The sequence below is a fragment of the Drosophila eugracilis genome, unplaced genomic scaffold (genome assembly GCF_018153835.1).
Source record: "Drosophila eugracilis isolate 14026-0451.02 unplaced genomic scaffold, ASM1815383v1 contig_440, whole genome shotgun sequence".
Lineage (NCBI taxonomy): Eukaryota > Metazoa > Arthropoda > Insecta > Diptera > Drosophilidae > Drosophila > Drosophila eugracilis.
Genome location: NW_024573306.1, coordinates 936,609 through 959,685, shown reverse-complemented (window position 1 = coordinate 959,685; position 23,077 = coordinate 936,609). Strand labels below are relative to the sequence as shown.

The 23,077-nt window shown below is 40.2% G+C and overlaps 2 protein-coding genes across 2 annotated transcripts in view; both read right to left on the bottom strand.

Moving 5' to 3' along the window:
* LOC108117087 (dystrophin, isoforms A/C/F/G/H) overlaps nt 1-23,077 on the bottom strand; it is a 143,230-nt gene that overhangs the window by 53,271 nt on the left and 66,882 nt on the right.
* Nucleotides 18,392-20,145, bottom strand: LOC121530241 (dystrophin-like). Its single transcript, XM_041818988.1, has one exon. The coding sequence runs from the start codon at nt 20,045-20,047 to the stop codon at nt 18,497-18,499; it is 1,551 nt and encodes a 516-aa protein (XP_041674922.1). The 5' UTR covers nt 20,048-20,145; the 3' UTR covers nt 18,392-18,496.

Sequence of the window (23,077 nt, the reverse complement as noted above, 5' to 3'; positions counted from 1 at the left end):
CTTAGCAACCATAAATGCGAGCTGCAAACATGGCAAAAACACACACAGGAAAAAAACCGGGAAAACTTTTAACAAATTATCAACGCACAGTAAATGGAACTTTCCACTGGAGCAACTTTTTGTTAAAAAAAAAGAAATAAACACAGACACCCCGGTACTTATGTACACACACTCACGTTTGGGTCTGGCACACGTGAGTGCAATTATGTAATACAAATAGGTAATGAAAGTTTCACACAACTCGACACCCCACTTCCTCCCTCCCAGCTGGCACACAATTAAACAAAATGTAAAAAAACTCGAGGAGTACATTTTTGGGGTTCGCTAGACACTCTGCTGGTCAAGCGAAGAACAAAAAATAGTTAACAAAAAATGGCTGCAAGGGGAAGGTAATTAAATTTATTGAAATAAATTGTCGTTGTGGCTGGCCCCGAAGAGCGACTTAACTTTTAATGAAATGAGTGCATAATGAAACTGAGTAAATAATGGCAGGGAGGAATTTAAGGAGCAATGGTAGGAGATAGGACCAAAGCATAGCAGCGAAAAAATGCTTTCCCGGAAAATTGCAAAATTCTTAATGCGTTATGATGGTGGGCAAACATTTCTAATATATACTGGGTGGGGTGTTTTCCTTTCCCCTCTGCCCACTATAAGCATAATATTCTCACCCCCCAACTGCGATGCCATTGCATTTGTTGCTATATTTAATGGCGTTGAAGCAAAAAAAACTGAATGCAGCGAGCACCTTGTTGCCACTTTCCACTGAACACGAAAAGAAAATAAAATAAAATAATAGGTAAAAATTGAAAAAATATGTTATTGTGGCTGGCATTTGGTGTCAAGAGTATAAAGGAGGATGGTTGTTTCAATGGGGGGTTAAACTATATAAGTATTTCCATTGAAAGTGTGTGTTAAGCTGTGTGTTAGTTGAGCAAAGTGCTGGCAATGGCTTGGCAAATGTTTGCCCAAAGAATCTATTTTGCTTGCTCTCTAAGCCTAATGGGAATGATTTTAAATTCCAAACAATCTGTCAGATAATGATGCTTTATGAGTAGAGACTATTAACAATCACTTAAGCAAGTTAAAGACCATTAGTAACATTCTTAAAATCCACACGTTAATATTAAATTTTAGGATTCTACTCCTGACTTTAGCAACTTGCGTTTCCTTTAATGAACTCAAAATAAATCAGTGACAAAATGTATACCTCTCTCAACTTTTTTTCCTCTACCCCCAAAGTAAATACAAGTATAAAAAACAACACTCTTCCGAAAAGTAAACAATAAACTGGAAAGGCAATAACGACAAACAAAGCCCACAGACAGTCCATAAAAAAATAAGTAAAAAAGCGGCAAAGGCCCATGAACGGGGGATATACGCACATTAATAAAGTTGGTAACTTGCGGTTAACTTTGCCCGAGAGTGTGCTTAAACATTATAAACAACCGACAACAACGGCAAACACGACAACTGAATAACATTTCCGCCAGGCACCGCAAAAAAGTATGCAACACGCACCGAGGCAATAAACCAAATTTAACCGCAGGACCTGAGGAGCAAGATCTAGAGCAGGGGGTATAGAAAAGTTTCCGCAGCAAATTGCAAACTGATTTAAAATTAAGCAGAATTATTTGGCACAACCTGGAAAAAGAGCCGAACACACGTAGCCCAAATGAGCGTCATCAATCAAGTAAAAGTTGGATGTGGCTTGGATGTTGCTTGTGCGGGAAAATGTGCTGCACAAAAAATATAAGAAAAACTCAGATGGCTCAGCCAAGGATAAAGGATAAACAGCTAACTTAATTTCACGAAGGCGGAAGTGTAATGGCGTGCTCTTGATTCCCCACTGATTTCCCTACTTTTTCTGCTAGGGCAGGGCAAGAAGAAAATGTCTCAGATGCTGCATCTGGTAGAACTTTACCAATAAGAATAAGAGTTTTCCACAGCTATACAAATCGAGCGATCAATTATGTTAATAAAAAACAATAAGGAAAGTTATGGTTGAGGGCTGTGACTAGAAGATACCTCTTATTTTGTTCACTGATTTTCAAATTAAAATAAAATTTCTAAATGCTGAATCACAATTTTCTAGCATTATAGTGCCCGAGCATACACATTGAGAATATCGAGTATACGTTAAAGAATAAAAAATAGTTTCCTATCTGATAAATAATACAATATACCCTCTTCTACTCTTTGAGTAACGGGCATAGCAATAAACAAATTGCCCAAAAAAGGCACGATTCCTTTTGATTTAATGTGGCCTACTTGCTGTTTTTTTTTGTGTTTTTCACTGGCCAAGTCTAAATTTATCTTTTGCCGACTCCCTCTAAGCGATAAAGTTGCTCGCCCTAAGTGGTGTGGCTTCGTTTCTTGCTCTACAAAACGCAAACAAACAAACACAAATCTAAGAAAAACTTTAGTCTCCTTCTACTTTGTCAACTGCATCTTTCCCAAGATTCCCGACCAATTCCTCCGGGACTCCACCAGCTGCTCCAACTGACTGTTTATATCGCAATTGCCTGTCTACTTGTCTCGGCACTTTTGCTCTTTTTCTTTTTTCCCGGCTAATAAGTGTTTTTTGCCTCGCTTCTTGGCTGATAACTTTCCTCGGCCAAGTTTAGTTTATTTATTTGAAAATGATTTCAGCCAGACCGAACCGCAGGTACTTGAAGTTTAATCACTTACATCTACCCGCGCCATCATCATCATCATCAGCAGAAGAGAACAATAACAATTTTAAGGCTTTCAAGTTGACAGTAAACGTCATCAGCTGAGAGTGGAAACTTTGCTCATTTGCTTGTGTTTGAGCCTTCACAGATTTTCTTAGCAATAATAATTATTCGGCCAAGGTATGGGTAATTGCAAATTTTGAGCACACTTGTGCGGCTAATTTACTTAAAATGTTTTTCGGCTAAAATATATATTGATCGCAAAGGCCCTTTGGCAATTTCCCACAATGTTTGAGTTGGGTTGCCTATTTTGCGGAAAATAGGCTATTGAATAAGATAAAAGATAGAGATAGAAAAATGTTTAGACTTGGGAAAGCTCCAAATCATTTTTAAAGAAAGGTGAATTTCTCATTTTCACTTTTTAACCACCTTTACTAGTGATTTCATTTACTTTATTTTTCTTATATATACAAGAAGGATATAGTTTTTTCACCCTAAGATCCATTAGCTTTTCCCTTAATGCAAACCCTCGTATAAAGTTACTTTTCTCAGCTGACTCACTCTCTGACTGAAATCTTGTCACTGCTCTAACGCGCATTTAAGTGGGCTAGTTACACGTTCACCCACAGAGTGTCTGAAATCAAAGTTAAGCTCTTGCCAGATGAAGTCGACAAGACCATGGGCTTAATGTGATGCGGTTAGGGAAAGGTCGCCGGGATTTGCCACACTAAAGCCTCGACAAAGTTTCTGAATCAGTTCTTCTCTGTCTTTTTTTTTGGCCTCCACTACTTTTGCAGCGCCACGAAAAGCGGATCAAAATGAGGCATGCCTAAATCACATATACGAGTATGTATACACTCTGCAATGCTAAGTCAAAAATCTAGTTGGCAAATACTTTTTGGGGGACTGTGTGTGTGTGTGAATGTGTCTGTTTTTTGTGAGAGGGATAATCTGCCCAAAAGCAGACTACGAAGTAGTCGCGACAATCAACATGCCAACATGTGTTCCGTGCTCGCACACTCTTCTCCCTCCCAAGAATTATGCTTATAACTTTTACATCTACTGGAAAAGCTCCGCCCCAGAATCTTGAGCTTCAGACAGCCCGAGGGCGCTTCATTATTTGCACAATAGTTTTGTGAAATAAATTTCACCAAGTTGCTGTTTATTGTTATGCAGAGAGTCTGTAGCTGCCTCATAACTTGTTATTGTCGCTGTTAACAACATGTTGTATCTGCGAGATACTTTCTGCGTGTCTGTCTTCGAGTTGCGTGATTCTCTCCTTTATTTTTGTGCTTTGGGTAATTTGTCATTGCTGGCAGCAGATACATGGCGTTGTATCTCTGGCTGTTCTCTGATTTGGTGGAGTTTGGATTCACCCACTCCCACATACACACAGGCACAATAGTCTGTCGTCTGTGGGATTTGGTCCAACACCTCTCTCTTAGCGCCAAAGCCGTCGTCTTCATAATTTATGTGTCTTGCACTCTGCGCTCTATTTAATCGCCTTTAAATATGATTTAGTATCGTGAAAAGCGCCAAGCAGTTGAGGGCCACTGAATTATTGCCAAGATCTGGTTATAAGAACTCGCCTCATATACTTTATAGTCAAAGTTTTTATGAACCAAATGGGCATAAGAAAAGTTAGTTAAATGTTTTACAGCTGCGGTATCTCTTTTAATGGTTAGGTTTAGATTGAGACTTTAAAATTAGGTTTAATTAGAAGGAAATTGAATTCGTAGATTTAACTTAGTGTATGATTTTATAAATAAATTATGATAATTCAACATTTATTAAAGATTTAAAATTATACAAAGTGCTAATAAAGATTTCAACTTCTATTTAAATCAAATATTTATGGAACTCAATATCAGCTTGTTAAAAATCATAATCTCTGACCCGAAATTAAACTTCGAAAATTACCTTGACCTCAATTTAAATATTTACAAAAATCTTTTGCCATTTCCCATTGGATTGGTCAGAAACTTTTTGGGGATTTGACCAACAGAGCTGCTGTCATTTTACTTATTGATTTTCGCACAAAAACAAAAATATATTTCTATATGTATTTTCCAACCTGTCGAAATAAATAAATGTGCAACACATAGAACTAAAATCAAGTCGACAGGCAGAAGCCGCAAAAAGGGAAAACTACTAGAAAACTTTTCTCGACAACAACTTGGCTGGGAATTTATCGAGTTGAGTGGGTGGTGGAGTGGGCGGTATCTATTGTGTGGCATTTACAAGCAATTGAAGTGTGGCAAGCATCATGTAAGAGAGATAATGTTGTTTGTCCTTGGCAGGATAGTTTCCTCCGTTCGGTGGCAAAAACCAAGAACCAAAGGAGAACCCTTTTTCGCCTTCCAGCACAAAGCATTTGGAAAAAGGGGTTTTAGAGTGATAAGAGATAAAATGACAAGAGATTGTGTGTGTATGTGTATGTTAGCAAATTTGTTGTCGGGCTGAAAATTCTTTAAATATTAAAATCTTGATTAAGTTAAATGCGCATTTGGGTCCCAACCACACAAACTGATGCCTTAGCCAGGGCCAAAAAGACAACCGCAAGAAAATCTGTTCTGCCTCCGAGACCACACACATTTTTCTTGGCCAAAGTATTCGGCTTGTGCAGTAAAGTTTAACAATTTTACGCACGATTTGGGAGAACTTCGACGCAGTGGAGCTGTTTTTTAAGACAGCCAACATTTTCATAATTGCTTAGGAACCAACCCATCTCCCCCCACATTAATTTTCATTTGGCATTGGTGAGGGAGATGGTCGGGCTAAAGCGCAATTGAATTACATCTTTGCCCTTTCACACTTGGCGGGAGCCAATAAAAAACTTTTGATGCTTCAATTAGCAGCTGGCCAGCCAACCGAGTGAGAAAACAAACAATTATGCCCTAATTGAGCCCACATTTCTCAAGATTCCTCCGCCATCTAACCCTAAGACGAGAGTCTTCCCTCCTTTTCGTCCTTATTTTTATTTTGAACTTAACTTTCCTTCTTTTCACTTTTTTCGTTGCCGCTTTTCTTGTTCTTTTTTTCTGGCTGTTTTGTCGGGAAGCCTACTTAAGTTGTCATTTTGATTGCTTTTGAAGCTTTTTTAAGGCCCACGCTAATTTTCCCCCCTTTTTCACTGCCGGTTTTTTGTTTGCCATTTTTTCGACGCGGCTTCCATCTATCATTTTGTCAGCTCTGTCGCACGACTAACACAATTTTCATCGTTTTTCTTCTTGCTGCTTCGCTTATTTAGATTTGCATGTGACATTTCCACCGACAACAAAAGAACCAGAAATAAGGAAAAATTAAAAAAAAAAAAAGAAAGAGCGAGGAAAAACGAAAAATAATAAAATTTTCCTGCCATTGAGGGTTACCAAACGTTGCCTACATTCTGGCATTGAATTATTAAGTGACAGCACAGAATTTCCACAGCTTTCACTTGCACTTTATTAGATTGACATCCCCGAAAAAAAAAGGCGGAGGGCGAAAAAGCCAGTGGAAGTGAAACCTCTGCTTTCGGGCCAAATCAGTGCCAACTGGCCAACATTTTTGAGAAACGACATTAAATCCGATTTGAATTCAATTACAGAATGAAAATCTTTGAATGGTAATTGTGAAGGAAAATAAACCTATTTAATATTTTAGGGTATTTTTATAACTCTCATCCTCTTTAAGGGGATTTTAAAATTAATTATATTTTTAGCTTTATCAAATACCTTTTCCCTTTAACACTCTACTTACTCCTGTACCTAATTTTATTACAATGTTTGGCTTACCTGCAACGAAAAAGAGAAAAATAAATATTATTAAAAGTTTCCAACGTAAATTTGCTTAGCCAAACATGACCATTAAATATTTATCATGAGTCTGCGGTTGAAATTTCCATCTGAGTGGGAAAACCTTTAGAGCATTGACCGCTCAACGAGCATGAAATGTTCTTTTTTTGTTAAATTAAAACCTGGGAACATTGTTCGTTTATGACAAGGACTTTGATTACCAATCGAGAATGTCGTCCTACAAATAAAACAAAGAAAAAAGAAAAGACAAGAAAAGCTTCACGTCATGTTCAGGAAATTAACTGAAGGGGGAAAATGGAGGGCTAGGAACATATGGCCGTTCGACTTCTTCTAGGTCAGGCTGCGGGCTCGAATTTCATTTCCTCGCACTTCCTCTGTGCAATTTTTCTCATGCGCTAAAAAATATATATATTTTTTGTGTGTTATATATATCAAAGAATCTGTGCGCTATGTTGTGTTTTTATTATTTTTTTAGCTGTGGGCACATTTGCAGAAACCGAGAGCACCGAAAACAAAGGACACCGCCCACCGCCAAGAGGTGCGACAAAAGTAAGGTAACAAAAGTGATGGCAGAAATGAGCATGCGGCAAATGAGATTTTTAGGTCAACAGAGTCCAACCAGCGGCAACTGCCTGAACTGCCATATGAACCACGCTGGCAGCTCTGCTTTTGGTTTTGTATGTCACTTTCCGCTCGACTTTCCACTTTCCACTTATTTTCCCCTCCTTTTAATACAGGGTAGTTGCAGAGCAAAGGGTATCTTTATTCATTAGGAAAATTAAAAATAAAACTGTTAAATAGTCTTCAAAACAAATGGATTCTATCTAATAAATGTATACAATGAACCACTTATATTGAAAAATAGTTTTATATAACACATTATTCTTCCTAGATCTGTCCAATATTTACCCAATTTCTCCTTTATTTTGGCAAGCTAATTCTAAAATGAAAGTGAGTAGTCAGTATCCCCTAGTCCTGTCATACGAAAACCCAAGAATTTTCTTTTTTCCCGAGTCTTTCCCAGTTGCTCTCCTATGGATGAACGCTTTGATGCTGTGCGAGACGGCTGTAACCCACTGAAGCTTTATAGGCTAAATAAATACCGCAAGGGGGCGGTGGTGCCGGTGGGCGTTGTTGGTGGTGGTTGCTGGTGGGTTATATGAGTGAGCCACTGACATCACACTTTTGTGTTGGTTGCCCACGGGCTGGCAACCGTAACCTCTTCGTGCGTGCGGCTTTAATGGAGCCAAAGTGTACAGATTTTGTTGCCGCAATCTGTGCGTGGCCTCAGTGAAACTGTGGGGGGAGGTTTCTATAGGTGTATAGGTGAGCAGGAGTACAGGCGTGCTGGTGTACAACTTGATAAGTGTGTGGCGTACCTGGGCGAAAGTGCATTGCATACTTATAGGTACTTATGCGGCACATTAAGCGGCTGACCTGAATTTTCGGTCGCCTGCTAATGATTTTTGGGCAAACCCAAGAAAAAGGAAACCAAGGCAGCAGCAGTCCTTTCGAAAGTGCAAAATGTCGAGGGAAACATTTCAAGTAGACAAAATGTGGGCCACAAAATGTGCAGTTTTTGGTTGAATAAACGAATCGCTTTAAAATGGGAATAGGTCAACTAGAACATAGTAAATGGTGCTAAGGTTAATACCGAAATATATAGTGAAAAGTAGGTTAAAGGGAATAGTAAAACAAAATGTATTCTAAAAAATTTTTAATTTATACTAATAACCAAATTAAAGTGTAAATTGTTATAATTGGACTGATTTAAATCAAAATAAATTAAACTAATAAAAAAATGTAAGCAAATAAGTGTAACATTTAAATTAGAGTTTATGTGCAATGCACTCACAGCCACTGAATGAATGCCAGAGACTCTTTGACCCCATTTTAGAGCTATTAATATTAATTGATGCCAACACTACAGTGGAATCACAGCAGCAGCCAGATGTTGGCATTTCAATCTCTTTCTGCCAGACTGCTGATGATACCATGTTGCACATCATTACGACCGGGTTCGCTGGCAATCAGAAGGGAGCTAGCTCGTTCGTTCGTTCGTTCGTTGGTTTCCATCCTAACTATGCTAATTCCAACTCGCATAACAAACTCACATGCAGCACTCAAATCACTGACGAGTCTTGTTAGCAGAATCCGCAGACAGTTAACTACGTCGGGCAGAAGGAATCATCCGGGTATTAAAGGAGAGAGGGAAACCTGTTTTGGTCCTCGTTCATATTTCCCATGTTGCATGTTGTTGGCAATGTAACAACGATGAAAATTCCTCTTCTTTACATTCTTTTTTATCTCCCCCAGCTTGCTTTAAGTTTCCCTTTCTCCTCTCCCATCGATGCCCTTCTGAAAAACCCATGTTTTCTCAGTGTACAACGTTGCGTATGTGTAATATAACCATGTGTTAGCTAGCCATAATGAATGGAATCTGGCTGGCAACTCATTACTAGCCAGCTGCCTGTGAACAGGGACCAGTCCGAACTTTTTGGCAAATGTTCAGAAAGTCCCAAAACAAGTGGAGAATTTTTGCGGAATTTTTTCAAGGGGAAAAATACGGCCATTGATATTAAATTTTAAAGCTTATGCTTCTCTCATGTATTATAAACGTGAGTTGGGGTTTTTGGGGTATCATGTTTATGCCAGTGATACAAATCTACACAAAATAAACAAGTTAGTTGACTCGACGCTGTACCCACATGCCATCAACAACTTTCAACTGATTAGCTACCCTAGTCTCTACGAACAAAAAAGCAAAGCCACACACAAAAAGCAAAGGCCATAAATAATTGCAACTAATTTTGGGACAAGTTTTTCGCACAACTGTCACAGATGTAAGCGAATGAACCCATGCAGAGATGAAGAAGGACGTTTGGAAAAGTGTGCTACGGAAAAACTAATAATGCCAATGACACACTGACATGTCACACATATACACACACACATACGGCACACCCACTGCCACGCTGTCCGCACACACACATGACACATAATCACATAAAAGTAATGAACTCTACACATAAAGCGGTTGCCTGACTGACTGAGCTCCGAGAGCTGAAAGGGTCCTTCATCTCATAATGGTGCCACTAAAAGTCTCCATTCTCTCTCTCTGTCTGTTGGTCTCTAACTATATCTATATCTATCTCTGTCTCTGTCTCTGTCAAGCGGAGCTGAAGCGTAAATGCAACATACAACACACAACGCACAACATACACAACTTTAATGCTGCAGAAATAGCCAAGGAAATGGCTGGCAAAGCAGAAACATGAACAGGGACCGACCAGAAGGCATCAGCCAGCCAGCTAACCAGACCAAAAAAAATGTACGGAAAAAGATGCCAGTGGAACCAAAAAGAACCAGGAATAGCTGGAATACTCATCTTCGCCAACACGGACTTTGTCATCTCCTGTTCGAGGCGATGAAAAACGGCTGGGAAAAAATGTCCAAAAAGGAACTGGGAAAAATTAAACTACGGAGATCAAGATAAACGAAGTCACGATACACTTTGAATTTCCAAGGAAATTGGAATCAGGGGCTCCATAAATAAGGAAGAAATCGAATCATAATTGAGATTCAAGATAGAGAGTGTAAGTTTCTGGGAATTAGTATTAGGGTTCATAAATCAATCTAAGGTTTTACTGAATTACTAATGCTTTAATAAATCCATGAAATCATTTCTAACTTTAAAAACCCTGCTAAAGTCAGAGAACTGCCAAGGTAACCTCAAAATATCCATAGCAATATTCAAAAGTTTGTTAAATAATGCCGAAAACTTTTCCAGCCATCAATCAGTAAACTATTTCTTAACTGAAATTCTCTAGCAAATTCATTAAGAGGATAGAGTATGTTGAAAAAATTTCAACAGCTCTGAGAGCAAGCAACTAACGCTTTATTAGTATGTATGGTCACATGTCAGTGACGTCGTCATGTTGTGGCTAGCGGTTTTAGCTCCTGCTGCTCGACTTTCCCAACCTCCAACATCCTGGAAGCCTGCATCCTGCATCCTGGCAGCCATGTCCGTGTTCATATCCTCATATCCCCATATCGCCCTATCCCTAAAGTCCTTTCACCATTCGCGTCCTTGTGATGTGGCCATGTCATTGCCTCGGCAAGCTGATAAAAATTTTTAACAAACTTTGAGTTAACGACAGCACCACTCTTCGCATCTGAGAGTTTGAGTATGTATGAATGTGTGTATCAGTGTGTGTGTTTGTCCTGGCCGTTATCCTTCATCCTCCAAACTGCTCGTGGGTTTGAAAAATGGCCAAACACTATTAGCTTTCTGTCGGAAAGCAGCAGCAGCACACATATAACAAAAAAAATAAAGAACGTGAAAGCAATACAACGTCTAAAATATTAGTTGCAACATTTTTCGTGTCATAAAACTTTTTTTGCTGGCAAGCAAAGAAGCCAACAAAATAGTAAAAATAGTCATAAATTTGATCAAAACTAGAGGAATTTCATCAGAAAAATATATATCAAATGCAAAAATAGCATCACCAAAAAGGACATCTTCAATGCAGATTTATTATGGCGGCAAAATGAATGACATTTCCTGTCAGAAAGGAACGAAATTACTGACGGTATAGAAAATTATATGATAAAAGTCCATATATATAGAAATTTTCAATTTATACTAAGTAAATTTACACTCAACCTTCAACTTTGTAAGCCAACTCACTCAGATTTCATTTAATCAAACCTTGCCTTTTCCGTATCAAGTCAATGTTTACCTTTAATATCCGCTTGGCAAATCGAATTCCTCCTTTTTCACCATAACAACGGAAGAGACAATACCGGAGACTTTGTGAGTTTTTCCTTTCCCCCTACCCAAAACTCTGTTTTGTTTGTTTCTTTTTTCAATTTTCCACACAATCGAGCACGAGACAAAGACAATGACAACACATGGAAACTATGTGACAACTATTCCACAGCTGTCACCCCTGGAAAGTGGAGAATCTGGAACAGTGGACCCCCAAATCCAGTTGCCATAAATAAGGAGACTTTTCAACACATTAAACACAATAAATCCCAAAACAAAACAGCGAAAGAAAAAATCAGAAGCGGGAACGCGTCTGCTGAAAACAGTTCGTGGACAAATGTCAACACAGATTGACAAAGGAAAATAGGCAGTGGGCGGCGGTGCGTTGGGTTGGGATTTCCCTCCATGGAAATGCATCAAAGCTCAGAGAGTAATTGAGTGACGATTGTTGTTGCCGTGGAGACAAAGCCACAACACATTCGCCAGCATTAGCGGGGATTGCAATTATCCTTGTGCCTTCTGTGCCTGCAGTTACGTCTCTCTAACAAAGCCTAAAAGTAGGCAGTTAAAAGGATTTACAGGCAGGCTTCTATAAAGCGAAACACTATTTAAAATAGAGAAAAATTTGCACTCTTTAGTCCACTCCTCCTTTTTCTTGAATTTATTTAAGTTAAATAAAAATATTTAAAAAAAATTCAGCTTAGCTCTGCTTTACTGTACAAGCCACTTTAATCTAAAATTATGACGGGTCACAGAAAGAGGAGGCCTTTCCATCTGGTATTTGTCTCACTCATTCTCTAAACACACTCGACCGCCATTTTGACTTTGATGCAGTGCACTCGGGAAAAGTCAAGTTTTCCTTTCTCCCTCCCTTTCTCTTTCCTGCTCTCTCTCTCTGTCTCTATTTCTCCATCTCTTTTCTTTTGCCTACTAATAATACTTAAAGTGTCAACATTGCAACGACTTAAATGCGCCCTAAGCCTCCGATCGAAAAAGAGGATAAAGATAAGAACGAAGTGAAAGTTGGTCTTAAGTGAAATTGACATTTAGGCCGTAAATTGCACATCGATGCAAATTGTGCTTCCTCTTTTTTTGCCAGTTTTTCGTTCAATTGAATTCAACTCTTGTCATCATGCAACCCAATTTTCAGGACATAACCCCGCCCTGTTGCCTGACTCCTGTTCACATGTGACTGTGCTGGAAAACATGCAAGGAAGCAATTTCTTTTCCTCCCATTTTCCATTTTCTCTTTTCTTTATTTTTCTTTTGTTCAGTCTTGGCTTGCACAATTCAATTTGGCAAAAATGTAATCGATGCTAAGATGTGCAACGAAAACAAGTCATGGAAAATATAAGGTTCCATTTTGCCCATGTGAAAGGCGGTGGGTGGTCGCATTTGCATGCAAAATAGAAGTTTGTTATGTTTTCTGGTGGTGGAAAATTCAAATGAAAAGCGGTAACAGAACTAAATGTCACTCAATGACAGATCAGTAAATAAAATTTCCTTTTAAGAGAATGATGGCTGCTTATTATTTAATAGGTACTTAGAAGTAGAAAGTTATATTAAAGCAATAAATATTCTTGAATAAAAGCACTTTTATTTAAAGTTCTGTAAACTGAAAAAGGTAAACTTTTATTTAAGACTGTCCCGCATTCATAATTATGTTTTATTCCTTTTAATAATAATTAATAAAACATGTTTTAAAAGCGATTTTTTTCACCGAGTTTTCTCCCAAGACCTTTCTTTTCCATTTCTGACTTCATTAATTTTCCCGGGAACATTTCGCTTAATTATTGTGCAGACACACGTGCACACATCATTAACATCCTGCCAAGAGTGCCCAAAAGGAATGCCAGCGGAATCTGGATTTTTTCTCCTCGAATTCAATTGCAATCAATCAAAACCAATGCGATCAACGTTTCGCAGCAGAATACATACATATATTTTTTATAGAGATATGTGAGCACCTTTCACCGCAGTTAATGGCGGTTCCATTCAAATATGCGAAATGCGAGAACCGCAAACGAGTTGCGGTCTTTTGCACTTTTAAAATTCAGATGCTGAAGGGAGGTGGCAGGGATAACATTAAAGTAATTGCGTGCAATTTGATTTCGTCAACCAGCATACGGAGAACAGAGCAACGAAGTTACTGCATTAAAACCAAAACTCCGATCTCGACTCCCATTGTCTGTCGAATGAATATTCTCATTAATGAAGCTGCCATTCAAACACAAACAATCTCAGGAAAAAAGATAAAAAATCAGCTGAATTTGATGCAAGTGCAGGGGGCCATTCAATACAAAATTGAGCTGTTGCATATGCTCAAAAAGCGAATTGCGGGTTGCGCGGGGGTGGTTGAACAAATTGCGAAAACGGCGAATGCATTTCGTTTACTACGAGCAGTTTTTCAGATTTTTTCGCCGCACTTTTCCCTTTTGTTGTATCCATTTTCCGACGGCATTTGCATAGCACTCGCCCTTACGAACCCCCACACTCCACCCATCAGCAGCAGCATCCCATTTTCTTGCAGCAATTTCCATTGCAGCCATGTTAACCCAGTTGCACCTGAAAAACGCCCCGAAGTTTGTTAGTTTGTTTGCCGGCTATGCTGCTGCTGTTGCTGTTGCCAGAGAAAATATGTCAAAAATCAGCAGGGAAAAAATGGAAAAGACAAGGATCTGCCTTCGATTGCCTGCAGCGTCCATAAAAAGAGATGGAGATAGTGGGTGAAGCGTAACGAGAAAGGGAGAGGACAGATAACTACGCATATGCACTTTGTTGTGTATTGCATATGACGCCCTGTCAGAGGCGCCTGAAAGTATGCAAACAGTCTCGTTTCGTCTCCTGTCGGCTTAGATCTCTTCGCTTTGTTTTCCACAAAAAGAAGAAAGTACTAAAAAGGAGCCAGACAAAAAATGAAATTGTTTACTTCGCCGGGCTATTTTTGAAAGTTTCTTTTCTCCCCAATCGAGGTTGAATTTAATCTCAGCTAAATCTTTGAATTGCTTTCTGATTTCTAGGGGAGTTCAGAGATGAATACGAATGAGAATTCTCATTTAGTATTCAATTTTAGGAATTATAAGTCAATCACTTCGTTTATTTCAGTAACTGGAATTTTGGCCCGTTGTTCACCTGACTGTGGTTGATTTTGGGTACTGGGAAGATTAATCTTTACGTCTTCTGATGTGAATTCTACTTCTTCATCTTGTTCCTCACTTGTATCATTCAAGTCGATTATCGATTCATTTTGGAACATTTTCGATGTCGGACCAGCATTACGGATCTTGATTCGTAGACTTTAAATCTTGCAAGCCTATATCTTTTGATTCTGGTGATAGATTTGAACGTTCATTTTCATCCCTTACAGCTTCCTGTACTTCCTGCGTTTCAGCTATTTTACTAGATTTATCATTGAGTAGATCTCCCGATTTCTCTAGATTTATTTATCTAGATTCATGGACTTTTTTTGCCAAATATGATGGTAGTATAATAAGAACTTCAATGTCGTAGGGCGTAAATTAAAAAATTCTTTCTCAAGACTTAAAAAACTTTAAAACTTTTCTTACAATTTGTGATTGTAAACTTTTGTCACCTTGTCCCATCCAAATTAAAATGAAATTGGTGCAATTTTTAAAATTTAATTTACAGTTTTCTCCGGAGACCGAAAAAGTTGATTCAATTTCACTTGATTAAGCCGCTTGCTTGTAGCCTGCTTTTCGGCGGCTTTACAGTGTATGCCGTCTCTTTTTACTCCTGTCCCTTTCTTTCTTCCTTGCTGGACTGCAATTCGCTGTCCCTTACTGCCAGTAAGTAATGAAGTGCTTTAAATATTAAAACCAATTTACGCGACAACATACGCGTGTTATGAAGCTTGTTACCAGGACTTTTGTTGGCCGCTTTTGTTGGCCAGTGTTTTTCTTGTTGTTGAGCCACCAGAAAAGGGAAGCAGCTGACATATTTCCATGCTACCAGGGTCCGATGTCCTGGTCCTGGACCTGTGTCCTGGTAAACTTTTGCAATTAATCAAGATAGGCCTGGTCGGCGGAATGAACATCGCAATTTACATGGCTTCAACATATGGCTGACTGTGCTCTGTCTCCCTTTCACCCTCCCTCACATGGGATTTCCCTCTCACTTACTGCCACGCCCCCTCCCCAGGGATACGCCTAGGTGTGTGTGTGTTGGTGTATTTGTGTGGGCGACAAAGATTAATAATAATAACTGCGACTAGCCCAGCGGTTGGTCAGCAAGTGGCATAATCATGATTTATGACATGCAATTAATAAGCGGACATGGTCAAGAGAGGCGTTACGAGGGGCATAGGGCGTGGCACCATGGCAAACAAGGCGTTGAGCCTCCAATTGAAAGCCGTTGACAATGGCCGGAAATTGCCATCCAAATCCCTTCCTAGCCACCGCGTTTTGCCACCTGAGCCCTGCGTTTTCAGCGCTCCGCGATTGCAATTATTTTAAGCACGCACTTTGATGGTTGCTTTTGCGGTTTTTAATCAAATAGTGTAAAAAGTACACTGGCCTGCAGGTCAATCAACGATTAATTGGCAAAAAAGCCAAAGCATTAAGGGATGAATTTAAATTAGTTTATTTTTGGTTATGAAAAACTCTTTTTTTGTTGCTGAACAAAAGGTTTTTATTTCACTTTAATAAACTTTAAATGGTTTTGCCATAAAAAAATTGAATAGAGCCCACCAAAAGTGATTTTAACTGAAGTTACTGACATAAATAAATTAACCAATTAAAAAATTGGAAACTTCTTTTCAACACTGCCACTCTTTTATTCAATCTACATTGTTCCATGTTGAACCTAACAAATTGGCTTATCGCCAACCATGTTGTCCAGTGTAATTAACCGCAATGTCCGTTATAGTAATTAAAAAGTTATTTTTTGGGTTTTCACGCCTCTTCAAACAATGCAGACTCGCACACCCGCACACCAATACATCCACAAAGAGCCGCGAAAATAAATGCAGACAATAAACATTAAAGGCCACAAAATTGCATTTGTTAATTGCAGCGAGGCTAAAAGTGAATTCTGGGTCCTGGCGCGGGAGTCCTCCTGGACATAATACCCGTTGCGCCAGTTCGCTTTTGTTGTTTTTGCGGAGCTAATTAAAATAAATGTCATTCGGCCAGGCCTGTCAATAGTCGAATGACCAAAAAAGCTGTTGGTCCTGTGGACAGCGCGTTGATTTTGCACTTCATTTGCTAAACAAAATTGTGGAAATTGTGTAAAAGAGTCATTCCGGCGGGGAGAGAAAGGCCACAAACCCGGTTGCACTGTTGCAGAAATAATTACTTTGTAATGCAAATTGTAAATTGTGAATTGTTGTATGGAAGAGTGTGTGTGCAGTGAAAATGCAATTACTTCAGTCCTGTGTAATTGTTTGCAATTGCATTATGAGTAGCATACTTTTTGGCAGCACCTTGTGTCTGAGTATGTGTGTGTGCCTCCCTTTCATGGATAGCATTAAACTTTTATTGTTTGCGTTTTGTGTTGGCAAAACACAAATACATGCAAATGCCATTGCCATTGCCATTTGCCTAAATGAAATAAACAGGCAAGCCTCCAGGAGGTGAAATTGTTTACCCAAAAATTGTCTCAAATAAATAGCAATTTATTTCCATCTGGAACTTCACAGAAGAACACACAATTTGCATTCATTTTTAATTGGCTATATTCAGTTTGGTTTATGCAAGTAGGAATTTCGTTAGCTAATTGACAGAAAAGTATTTTTAGGGAATTTAGAAGTACCCTTAGATGCGTAAATATAAGGAGCTCTGTTTTTAACAAAACCATTCTAGTTTTTGGTACCAACGACTTCCCTTTAAATTATTGACTTTGAATCTGATAACAAAGGACCCTACGTTGTCGCAAAGCACTGTGCTTGACACATTTCCAGCTTTGTTCGCCAAACTCATCAAGGGTGATATATAAACTCGAATTTGCCAGTTCATGCATCCCCAAGGAGTCAAAGGACTCGAACACGTTCACACATAAACATTTACATACTCGCACACCTCTAGCCAGACCGCATAAATTTAAATTAGGCCCGGAAACCAGAAAAGGCAATGAGCGATAAGACCGGACCGAGATCTTCGTGCCAGACAAAAGCCACAATTAGAACTAGTTCCCATTTGTCATTAGCAATATTGTTTTATGTGAACAGAAGGACATGGGAATCCAGGACCGAAAAGGTGTTATTAAGACGGCCAGACATTTCCGCCTTCAACCTCAAATGGGGTTTGATTTATTCAGCATATATATATATATATATATGGTAGGTAGGATGATGATATGCCCTCTGATTATCTACATTTGGGAATTTTCCTTTGCTGTTCTCCACTTGATTACTTCAGCATCACAAGTTGTGTGCGTGTGTCAAGTTTTATGGCCTCTATGCCACCAAGAAATTCTTGATTAAAATTTCAATTTCGGGCCTCGGCCGAGATTAGTTTACTTGCTGAGCAAAATGACTTTGTAGTTTATTAAAATTAATTGGCTCCCAGAAAATTTGGTGAAAATTGATGGAAATTGATCCACGCCCCCACACCGCTCTCTGTCACTCTCTCTCGTAAGTTTAACTTTCTGGGTCATTAACTGATTTGATGGCTTTTAGCCACATAGAGTGGGAGAACCGAAAGACTTTTGGCCAGCCGGAGATAAGCGCATTGACCCGGACTCTTGGTCATTTCGATGATGATGAATTATGTAAGGCAATAAAATCGTATCTGATGTACATGTGATTTTATGGTGTTGGGTCTGTAGGGTGGGTGGTTCTTAAATTTATTCCCAAACATGCTTGACTTACTCATTAAAATGCAATTTTTGCGGGTACATACCTGCAAGTAGAACAAGGTTTTTAAATTAGTTAAATATATGTTAAGAAATACTTTTCATTGAGAAATAAATAAAACCTGCTGCTGACACAGGAGGAATATGAAATATGTTGATATCGGAAAGAAATATTTCAAACCGATTTATTATGATGAAGAAAACCAAACTAAATGTTCATTTTTACACCAAAAAGCCAACTCACCTGACTTAACCGATCCTGACTATCGATAATGTCGATAAACAACCTCATGCGATCATCGAGGATCTGGAATCCGTTTCTCGGCTGCAGGAGCAGATTCTGAACCGCTTCCCGGATACTACCAGGAGTTGTACTACAAGAACTACTATCATCGCTGGTGAAACCGTTCTGCAACTGTTGCTGCTGCTGTTGCTGATGTTGCTGATGGTTAGACAGTTGTTGCTGCTGGTGTGTCCTGATGTTGCTGTTGCAACTTCAATTGCAACGAGTGCTGACGCAGGGCCTCCGAGCACTTGCGCAAATAGTCGTAGGAACCTTTCGATTTGTACTTATCGGCCATGGCCTGAAAACTATCCAGGATCTCATTGAAATCAGTGATCATGGGTGCCGTTGAGGGCGTGGTAGTGGCACTAGAGGGCGTGGTCACTGATCCCAGTGAGCTGTTCGACTTGCTCATCACCATCTGTTGTAGTTTCGGGGAGGTGCTATATGGTGAGCTGGTTATGACCCGCAGTTCTGTGGTCAGCGAACTATTCCCATTGGCAGCCAGATTCTTGAGACTATTGCTGCTGGCCGAACTGGGAACTGCCTTGCTGGGACTCAGTGCCTGCAAATCCTCGCTCATGAGTCTCAGATTGTCGGATATTTGATGGAAGCTTTCCGAGGTCACCAAGGAATGTTCACGTTGCTCTAGTTTTCCATTACTGCTGCCGGGTATTATGCTACTCTTCGGTCTTCGACGAGTAGGTAAGCCATTACTCTGACCATTAGCCACTCCTCCGGCAGAAGCTGCTCCACCCACTACACCTCCACCTGGCGTTCCTGATGTTACATCTGGCATTTGCAAGGGCTTCGATATGAACGAGTCGAGAGTTTGTGAGCTTGTCAGCTTGGGTTTGTCCACATTTTCAGGTATTTTATTGGCGCGTATTGCATCGAGAAATTGTCTCAGTTGATCCGAGGGCGTGGGCGTGGCTTCTGGTTCTGATTTAGAAACTGGAACTGGAGCAGCCGGGACTGAACTCACATCTGTACCATTTCGTTTTAAGGTTGCCGTCGGTTTCAGGACATCCTCGGGCATATGTTGCTGGTACTCCTGTCGCATGCTGCTCCTTATGTTGTCCAGAAAAAGTCGCAATTGATTGGAAGGCGTTTGGGCCTCATTGGCTTGAGTGGTGGAGAGTGAGGCCAGTGATTTGCTAACAATCTCAGGGGAAATCATATTTGGCTGGAAGTTGTTGCTGCCATTGTTGCCTGTACTATTATTGCAGGTCGTTGTTGTTGTCGGCGTCAGCAGGTTGAGATTCGTTTGACTTTGCTTGGCCAACTGCTGTTGTCTTTTAAGCTCCGATAGTAATTTTGCCTGTTCCGAGTACTTTCTTACACTCTCCGTTATGGTTCTCAGTTGCTCGGAATAGGCTCTCAACTGGTGTTCCAAGTAGGCCTGATCTGGTGCTGGGGCAGCATAGCTCATTGGCCTGGTTTGTTCAGTTTTGGTACCATTTTCCGACTCCTGACTTCCATGAAAACTTATGGAATGTCGCATAGTATTCACCTGACTTCCTGCCGGACTCATTAGCATATTATCCGCACTGCTACTTTTCTTGGGACTCTTTTGCCGGCCTAAAGTTCCATTGTTATTCGAATTTCCATTGGGAAAACGTCTTAGGGGTATGGGTGGTGCTTCGGTTTGTAGGCCACCATTGAAAACGATCCAAACTCCTGGGTCTCTGGGTTCCAGTACCATTGATCTGACCATTTATCCCAGCCTGTTGCTGCTGTTGCTGCTGCTGCAGCGGTGGCCTGGGCGTGCTCTGTGATCTTCGAGGAACCACCGGAGCCACATTGGTTTTCCGGTGCATTGGTACCGGTGGTGCAGGCTGACCATTTGTAGGACTCTGCCTGTACTGCTGGAATAATGCCGCATACAAGGTCTCCTTATCGCCACCGTTGGCTGTTGCTGCTGCCGCTGTGACGGCATTACGTAACTGTTGCTGCTGGCGTGAAAGCTGCAATAATCGCTGCTGCTGCTGGGCATTATAGTCCACAAAACTGGAGGCTGGTGCACCACCCACTGCGATGCTATGAGGACGTTGCTTTAGACCCCGCAATCGCGAAGGTTCCGCATACTCGGGCATTTCATAGTTGCCAGAATTTGCGGATGTTGCTGCTGCTGCTGCTGATGGCAGACTAGATATTGCTGAGGGTACACTGGGTGCCACCTCTGTGGGTGATGGACTATTGAGGAAAGGATTATTTCCTTTTAGTGCAATCGGTTGAGCAGCTCCTGGCAATCCGGAACTGGGCAGCATGCTGGTCAACTGCGGTGGCGGACCCGGCGAACTTTGCAACGCCTGTTGCTGCAACTGTTGTTGTTGCTGGGTGCTACCTGGATACAAAAGCGATTCGCTGATGTGCAGGTCTAGTTCGTGGGCGTTGGGTTTCGCGTAAATGGGATTTGTACGTGCGGGGGGCGTGGCAGCAGCTGGATAGCCAGTAATTCGAAAACCATTCATATTGCTAGTTGCCTGATGATGATGTTGTTGTTGTTGTTGTTGCTGATGCTGCTGGTGATTTTGGTGTTGGTGTTGCTGTTGCTGGTTCTGTTGCTGATGTTGCTGTTGCTGTTGCGCAATCTTGGCCGTTATTGTCGTGGTCATGGCGCATTCGTTTCCTTTGACCCGGCCATCAACTGTTCGTTAGCCAATCAAACCATCAATCAATCAATCACTCAGATGGCTCTATTTGTATTCACTTTTTTGACATTCAATTTAATTGCACAACGAGGTGCAATTAGTGAAGATTTACTTTAGATGTACTGGACGTGGGGGAGATGTATGTTATTATAAACACTTTTCACTAAAAAGAATAAGGCTTTTACACGATACTCTCTGTAGTGAACTTAATTAGAGATTATAGTTTGTTTTTCATTATTATTGGTTGCCTTTTATTATTTTATGCATAAGTTTCAAAACTGAACAAATATTTTTACAATTTACCTTGTGGAAAGTGTAATAAACTTATTCTTTAAAGATTTCCCTTATATACATTCATTAATATCCAATCATTTCAATCTGCTATCCTGCAAATAATTCCCCTGCATAAATAGGGGAATATATTATGCAAATAAGGTCGACCAGAACCGAAGTCTATAATATATTTTACATGAAAATAATAACCCAGCAATTTGTTCAATACAAATGTCAGAGGATTTGTATTGTACAAATGCAAATTGCTTTTTCGCATTAGCCAAGTAAAATGTCAACAGGAATACCTGAAGGCCAAAAGGAAAATAAGACCAGAATCCAAAGAGAATTTCCCCCAAGTTAACCAAGAATTTGCCAACAGAAAATGTTTGGAAACTTAAATTTCAGTTGCTCCGGTTGCTTTGAACAAAACTATTTATGACAATGTGTGTGTGCGTGTGTGCGTGAGAGGGAGTGACCTTTAACCCTTTTACTTCCCTTCTATGCTCTCCTCCTCCATTTTGGAAGTGTCAACAGCAGGGAAAACAATGGAATGGAAAGCATTTACACGCTTTAGAGCGTAAATACGCCATAAAGGGAAATGATACCACGGACAGGGAGTGCGTGCGGTTGTGTGGCTTAGAAAACTCGGCGCAAACATAAATATTTAATAAAAAATGCGCATAAATTATAAAACACAAAAGCTGAAATGAAGAAAAACCAGCAAATGAATGCGGCCGAAGGGAAAATGGCCGGGAGAGCGGAAAGGAAAGGTTGGAAACAAGCCATGAGGGAAATACGCGCGAACATGTAACAAAATGCACATATGAATATGAAGATAAAGGAGATGGAGCAATGAGGGAGTGAGACAGGGGTAGTGTGAGACAGGGAGACAGAGTGAGTTACATGTGCCGAGTGGGCAGATTAATTTACGTGGTGACTGTATATGCACTGGCCAAAATTCGAAATGTTTAATCACATTGGCAGGTTTGTAAGTATTTAAAGGTTAGATAGCAATAAAATCATAAGCAGGATATATGGTTTTCAGTAATAAATCCAATCAATTTATTTACCTATCCGCACCTTATTTGCTAATGAAATGTAAATAGTGAGCGAGTGGCACTTCATCACTCACTGGCATATTAGATTAATCAATTTGGCATAGCCTAATACAATTAAGGGCAACTCCATAAACATTGGACAACCGAAAGACAAACACTCATGTTACCGGCCTGGCACTACAAAATTCCAATCAATTAAAATCAAATGGCAATTTAACAATTATTTTGCTAAGATAGAGGGAGAGAGGGAGAGAGTCAGTCATGATGCTCTGATTTAAAACGCCATTAGGCAGGTATTTTGTAATTTAGTGCAAATTAATTTGCTAATGTGCGATATAATTCCCAAAATGAGAGCAAACACAAACAAAACACATTTTTCGAGCTGTGTAAACACACCGAGATGTAGAAGAACAAGAAGAAGAGAAGCTGCATCATGCCCCGTGATGCACTTTGTCAACTCGTCATGCTACGTGCTCAGCTGTCTGAACTCTCGAGGTCCTGGGAATCCCCGTCTCTCCTCGCTCTGTGGTTTGTGACTAGCTGAGTGAGACAGAGACAGATAGACAGAGCGGAGAAAGCCAGGGACTTCTTCACATGGATAGTGTGTCAGTGTGCTACGGCAGCGAAGGGTTTACGGGGGATGAGGTGCGGATGGCCAGAGTAACTTGTATCAACACTTTAGCACATGCATAGCAAACTGAAGAGACCCACTTTGCGCACACACATGGGCACTGAGAGAAATTGGGGAGGAAGTTTGAGAAA

Excerpts from the sequence above, each read along its gene's own strand:
- LOC121530241 (XM_041818988.1), bottom strand. The coding sequence starts at position 20,047 with ATGGTCAGATCAATGGTACTGGAACCCAGAGACCCAGGAGTTTGGATC.